At 43.3% G+C, this 7,500-nt stretch overlaps 1 protein-coding gene across 1 annotated transcript in view; it reads right to left on the reverse strand.

Annotated features, from left to right (window-relative positions):
• LOC148063047 (CUB and sushi domain-containing protein 3-like) overlaps positions 1-7,500 on the reverse strand; it is a 414,667-nt gene that overhangs the window by 173,300 nt on the left and 233,867 nt on the right. The window contains exons 33-34 of the mRNA XM_087812099.1: positions 4,320-4,415; positions 4,057-4,260 (exon numbers count right to left, since the gene is read on the reverse strand). Of these exons, the coding sequence (XP_087668225.1) occupies positions 4,057-4,260; positions 4,320-4,415 (300 nt within the window). The remainder of the gene's footprint in view (positions 1-4,056; positions 4,261-4,319; positions 4,416-7,500) is intronic.

Here is a 7,500-nt window from a genome sequence, read left to right on the forward strand (position 1 = left end):
TCCACAGATCAACAGATGGTTCCAGAGCTGAGGAGCTTCAGGAACCATCAGTAGATTCTGATCCACAGACCTCAGAGCCCGAGCTGGGGTGTAAGTCTGGATCAGATCACCGATGGAAGGTCTGACCATGAATAGATCTGAAAGTAAGAACCAGAAGTGTCTGGACCACCTTCCTAGGGAGGCGTCCAGACATCCTTGAATGATCCCCGAGCTTCTGTACGTTCATCCAACGATGAATCATTTCCAGTCCAAACGTAGACTCATTGATTTTTAAACCATCGCTGAACAAACAAAGACTGACATCAAACTGGATCTTCTCCGCGACACCAAAAAGTGCCGACTCAGCAGTTGTCGAGTGTCTCCGCAGAAGGAACATCTTCCTGTAAGTGAGACGACGTCACCAACCGTCCGAGAGTAACCGAGAGTTTTTGTCGCTTCTGCGAGACGACATCTATTATTCTGGGTGAGTCACTGCAGCCAGATCCGATCTGTGGATAGAAGTCACTGGCGTTCAAGCGGCTCTGGACTCTTATCGTTTGACGGAGGCCTCGAACCCGGCGTCCGGATCCTCGGCGCTCCTCAGACACTTTAGTGGGCTGGCTCGTCACGTGACCCGGCCTTTGAGCCCGTCGGAGGTCGGGAGGCGACAGATGGCGCCGGCGCCGTGCCTGGATCTCGACTGTGGCGTGTCCCGGTCCTGCCAGGGATCCGTGTCGCCGGGGCTGCCGGTCACGCCTGGCTGGACCCGGAGTTCACATCCTGCACATCTATTATGTCGGCTGAACACGTCGCACACGAGGAGACTTAACATAGCGTGTGTTTGTACTCTTAGTGCGACACACTCGGGAAGTACACACTCGTGAAGTACACACTCGTGAAGTACACACTCGTGCGACACACTCGTGAAGTACACACTCGTGAAGTACACACTCGTGAAGTACACACTCGTGAAGTACACACTCGTGAAGTACACACTCGTGAAGTATACACTCGTGAAGTACACACTCGTGAAGTATACACTCGGGAAGTACACACTCGTGAAGTACACACTCTTGAAGTACACACTCGTGAAGTACACACTCGTGCCACACACTTGTGAAGTACACACTCGTGCCACACACTCGTGAAGTACACACTTGTGAAGTACACACTCGTGAAGTACACACTCGTGAAGTACACACTCGTGCCACACACTCGTGAAGTACACACTCGTGCGACACACTTGTGAAGTACACACTCGTGCCACACACTCGTGAAGTACACACTCGTGCGACACACTCGTGAAGTACACACTCGTACCACACACTCGTGAAGTACACACTCGTGCGACACACTCGTGCGACACACGAGTGAAGTACACACGAGTGCAACACACTTGTGAAGTACACACTCGTGCCACACACTCGTGAAGTACACACTCGTGCCACACACTCGTGAAGTACACACTCGTGCGACACACTCGTGAAGTACACACTCGTGCCACACACTCGTGAAGTACACACTCGTGCGACACACTCGTGAAGTACACACTCGTACCACACACTCGTGAAGTACACACTCGTGCGACACACTCATGCGACACACGAGTGAAGTACACACGAGTGCAACACACTTGTGAAGTACACACTCGTGCCACACACTCGTGAAGTACACACTCGTGCCACACACTCGTGAAGTACACACTCGTGCGACACACTCGTGAAGTACACACTCGTACCACACACGAGTGAAGTACACACTCGTGCCACACACTCGTGAAGTACACAACAATCAGAGAGATATTCAGCAGCGACACATACGTTTCCTCGACACAATCGAGCTAATCAACGACTTCCAGAAGCGCCGACAGAATTAAGAGTCAATTGTGTTGAAGCTGATCTTGAGTCGACAACAAATGTCCAAAAACACGTTTGTTCGTCTGGAGGCAGAACTAAGTTTTAACCTTCATTTGTGTTTCAGAACCTGAACTGAACTTCCTCTTCTCTTGGTCAACTTCCTGTTCCTCTGGACCATCATAGTTCGGTCCAAGAGACGCCAGAACCTCAAACCTTCCTCGTCGCGACACAGTTGTCGACGAGTGTGTTTGTTGTTCTTTCTTTTTGTTCTTTCGCTTCATTTGATCATGTTTCGCTCGGGTTGGTGTTCGCGGCTCCGGCTGTGATCACATCTGATCTCCTTCACATATTTCAGACGTCGGACAAACATCCAGACGGTTTCTGTTCTTCAATCGTTGAAAATCTCCTTTTGTCACTTTTGATACAAACTCTTTCATTTCTTGCTGTAAATATGATAAAGTCTCACAACATGTCTTTGATGATTGTTTTAAAATAAAGTTGAAAAGTTTCTGGTTTTAAACGACTCGAGATTCACGTTTTCTATTTGTGTTGATCTGGTTCTGAAGGTAGTTTTATGAATCAAGGCCTTGAATCGTTACTTTTGGACAGAAGATATTTGAGGTCACTAGTATTACTCAGTGAACCTCTGAAGCAGTATTCCTCTGTAGTATTATCTGTGAGGCTCCATGGTATTACACCGCTACACTCTGTAGTATTAATACCCAAGGATCTGAAGTATTACACTGCAACTCTATTGTATTACTCTGAGAGGTTCTGTAGTATTACTCCATGAGGCTCTGTAGTATTACTCCGCGAGCCTCTGTAGTATTACTCCGCCAGGCTCTGTAGTATTACTCCGCGAGGCTCTGTAGTATTACTCCGCGAGGCTCTGTAGTATTACTCCTCAAGGCTCTGTAGTATTACTCCGCGAGGCTCTGTAGTATTACTCCGCGAGGCTCTGTAATATGACTCCGTGAGACTCTGTAGTATTACTCCGTGAGACTCTGTAGTATTACTCCGCGAGGCTGTTTAGTATAACTCAGTGAGGCTCTGTAGTATTACTCCGCAAGGCTCTTTAGTATTACTCCGCCAGGCTCTTTAGTATTACTCCGCGAGGCTCTTTAGTATTACTCCGCAAGGCTCTTTAGTATTACTCCGCGAGGCTCTTTAGTATTACTCCGCGAGGCTCTTTAGTATTACTCCGTGAGACTCTGTAGTATTACTCCGCGAGGCTGTTTAGTATAACTCAGTGAGGCTCTGTAGTATTACTCCGCAAGGCTCTTTAGTATTACTCCGCAAGGCTCTTTAGTATTACTCCGCGAGGCTCTTTAGTATTACTCCGCAAGGCTCTTTAGTATTACTCCGCGAGGCTCTTTAGTATTACTCCGCAAGGCTCTTTAGTATTACTCCGCGAGGCTCTTTAGTATTACTCCGCGAGGCTCTTTAGTATTACTCCGCAAGGCTCTGTAGTATTACTCCGCAAGGCTCTTTAGTATTACTCCGCGAGGCTCTTTAGTATTACTCCGCGAGGCTCTTTAGTATTACTCCGCAAGGCTCTTTAGTATTACTCCGTGAGACTCTGTAGTATTACTCCGTGAGACTCTGTAGTATTACTCCGCGAGGCTGTTTAGTATTACTCCGCAAGGCTCTTTAGTATTACTCCGTGAGACTCTGTAGTATTACTCCGTGAGACTCTGTAGTATTACTCCGTGAGGCTGTTTAGTATAACTCAGTGAGGCTCTGTAGTATTACTCCGCGAGGCTCTTTAGTATTACTCCGCAAGGCTCTTTAGTATTACTCTGTGGGACTCTGTAGTATTACTCCGCGAGGCTGTTTAGTATAACTCAGTGAGGCTCTGTAGTATTGTTCCGCGAGGCTCTTTAGTATTACTCCGCAAGGCTCTTTAGTATTACTCCGTGAGACTCTGTAGTATTACTCCGCGAGGCTCTGTAGTATTTCTGTGCCACGCTCTGTAGTATAACTCTGCCGAGTTTTGTAGTCAGGAGCATTTCAGATAAATACTATGAAGCTGCAGCCATCAGGGACTCAGTATTTGGAAGCAACAGTACTCGACTGTTAATGACTTGATGTTCTTCACTCTCCAGGATCAACGTCTTCCCTCCGTGTCTGAGACGTCGGTCCCTGCAGTGACTCCAGGATGAACGAGATCCAGGACCAGACCTGGCAGCGCCTCCCAGTGTTGGCTCAGCAGGACACTCACCGGCACATGTGGGCACCGTGCCGTTCCACTGGGCCAGAGCGTTGGCCACGGCCTCGCACCTGATGGCGTGCGAGCCGTGCAGCGTGTAGCCGGGGCTGCACTCGAACACAACCAGCATCCCGATGCCAAAGTCGTTGCCGATGCGCTTCCCGAAGCGAGGCTCGGGGACGGAGCTGCACTGAGTGGCGCTGGTCCGAGGCACGGCTGGTGGAGGAACATCAGAACATCAGTGAGTTCTCTGGAGGAACATCGTCACGACTCACCTTGATACACGAAATGAAAGCCTTTAGCCGTCGATGAACCGTTCGTGCTGAACCTGAGGATGATCTTGTTTCCTGAACTCAGAGGAAGAGTCTCTCCTGAAGTTAGACCAAAATACTGTTAGACCTTCAAGATCAGATGATGACAAACATGTACAATTGTGTTGTGATAGTATAGTAACAAGTATATATGTGTAGTATTGTCCAGTACTTGACTCTGGTGCTGTGATAGTGTAGTAACAAGTATATATGTGTAGTATTGTCCAGTACTTGACTCTGGTGTTGTGATAGTGTAGTAACAAGGATATATGTGTAGTATTGTCCAGTACTTGACTCTGGTGTTGTGATAGTGTAGTAACAAGTATATATGTGTAGTATTGTCCAGTACTTGACTCTGGTGTTGTGATAGTGTAGTAACAAGTATATATGTGTAGTATTGTCCAGTACTTGACTCTGGTGTTGTGATAGTGTAGTAACAAGTATATATGTGTAGTATTGTCCAGTACTTGACTCTGGTGTTGTGATAGTGTAGTAACAAGTATATATGTGTAGTATTGTCCAGTACTTGACTCTGGTGTTGTGATAGTGTAGTAACAAGTATATGTGTAGTATTGTCCAGTACTTGACTCTGGTGCTGTGATAGTGTAGTAACAAGTATATATGTGTAGTATTGTCCAGTACTTGACTCTGGTGTTGTGATGGTGTACTAACAAGTATATATGTGTAGTATTGTCCAGTACTTGACTCTGGTGTTGTGATAGTGTAGTAACAAGTATATATGTGTAGTATTGTTCAGTACTTGACTCTGGTGTTGTGATAGTGTAGTAACAAGTATATATGTGTAGTATTGTTCAGTACTTGACTCTTGTGTTGTGATAGTGTAGTAACAAGTATATATGTGTAGTATTGTCGAGTACTTGACTCTGGTGTTGTGATAGTGTAGTAACAAGTATATATGTGTAGTATTGTTCAGTACTTGACTCTTGTGTTGTGATAGTGTAGTAACAAGTATATATGTGTAGTATTGTCGAGTACTTGACTCTGGTGTTGTGATAGTGTAGTAACAAGTATATATGTGTAGTATTGTCCAGTACTTGACTCTGGTGTTGTGATAGTGTAGTAACAAGTATATATGTGTAGTATTGTCCAGTACTTGACTCTGGTGTTGTGATAGTGTGGTTACAAGTATATATGTGTAGTATTGTCGAGTACTTGACTCTGGTGTTGTGATAGTGTAGTAACAAGTATATATGTGTAGTATTGTCCAGTACTTGACTCTGGTGTTGTGATAGTGTAGTAACAAGTATATATGTGTAGTATTGTCCAGTACTTGACTCTGGTGTTGTGATAGTGTAGTAACAAGTATATGTGTAGTATTGTCCAGTACTTGACTCTGGTGCTGTGATAGTGTAGTAACAAGTATATATGTGTAGTATTGTCCAGTACTTGACTCTGGTGTTGTGATGGTGTACTAACAAGTATATATGTGTAGTATTGTCCAGTACTTGACTCTGGTGTTGTGATAGTGTAGTAACAAGTATATATGTGTAGTATTGTTCAGTACTTGACTCTGGTGTTGTGATAGTGTAGTAACAAGTATATATGTGTAGTATTGTTCAGTACTTGACTCTTGTGTTGTGATAGTGTAGTAACAAGTATATATGTGTAGTATTGTCGAGTACTTGACTCTGGTGTTGTGATAGTGTAGTAACAAGTATATATGTGTAGTATTGTTCAGTACTTGACTCTTGTGTTGTGATAGTGTAGTAACAAGTATATATGTGTAGTATTGTCGAGTACTTGACTCTGGTGTTGTGATAGTGTAGTAACAAGTATATATGTGTAGTATTGTCCAGTACTTGACTCTGGTGTTGTGATAGTGTAGTAACAAGTATATATGTGTAGTATTGTCGAGTACTTGACTCTGGTGTTGTGATAGTGTGGTTACAAGTATATATGTGTAGTATTGTCGAGTACTTGACTCTGGTGTTGTGATAGTGTAGTAACAAGTATATATGTGTAGTATTGTCGAGTACTTGACTCTGGTGTTGTGATAGTGTAGTAACAAGTATATATGTGTAGTATTGTTCAGTACTTGACTCTTGTGTTGTGATAGTGTAGTAACAAGTATATATGTGTAGTATTGTCGAGTACTTGACTCTGGTGTTGTGATAGTGTAGTAACAAGTATATATGTGTAGTATTGTTCAGTACTTGACTCTTGTGTTGTGATAGTGTAGTAACAAGTATATATGTGTAGTATTGTCGAGTACTTGACTCTGGTGTTGTGATAGTGTAGTAACAAGTATATATGTGTAGTATTGTCCAGTACTTGACTCTGGTGTTGTGATAGTGTAGTAACAAGTATATATGTGTAGTATTGTCGAGTACTTGACTCTGGTGTTGTGATAGTGTAGTAACAAGTATATATGTGTAGTATTGTCGAGTACTTGACTCTGGTGTTGTGATAGTGTGGTTACAAGTATATATGTGTAGTATTGTCGAGTACTTGACTCTGGTGTTGTGATAGTGTAGTAACAAGTATATATGTGTAGTATTGTCGAGTACTTGACTCTGGTGTTGTGATAGTGTAGTAACAAGTATATATGTGTAGTATTGTCCAGTACTTGACTCTGGTGTTGTGATAGTGTAGTAACAAGGATATATGTGTAGTATTGTCCAGTACTTGACTCTGGTGTTGTGATAGTGTAGTAACAAGTATATATGTGTAGTATTGTCTAGTACTTGACTCTGGTGTTGTGATAGTGTAGTAACAAGTATATATGTGTAGTATTGTCCAGTACTTGACTCTGGTGTTGTGATAGTGTAGTAACAAGTATATATGTGTAGTATTGTCCAGTACTTGACTCTGGTGTTGTCATAGTGTAGTAACAAGTATATATGTGTAGTATTGTCCAGTACTTGACTCTGGTGTTGTGATAGTGTAGTAACAAGTATATATGTGTAGTATTGTCGAGTACTTGACTCTGGTGTTGTGATAGTGTAGTTACAAGTATATATGTGTAGTATTGTCCAGTACTTGACTATGGTGTTGTGATAGTGTAGTAACAAGTATATATGTGTAGTATTGTTCAGTACTTGACTCTTGTGTTGTGATAGTGTAGTAACAAGTATATATGTGTAGTATTGTCGAGTACTTGACTCTGGTGTTGTGATAGTGTAGT

The sequence above is a fragment of the Callionymus lyra genome, chromosome 17 (genome assembly GCF_982586985.1).
Source record: "Callionymus lyra chromosome 17, fCalLyr1.hap1.1, whole genome shotgun sequence".
NCBI lineage: Eukaryota > Metazoa > Chordata > Actinopteri > Syngnathiformes > Callionymidae > Callionymus > Callionymus lyra.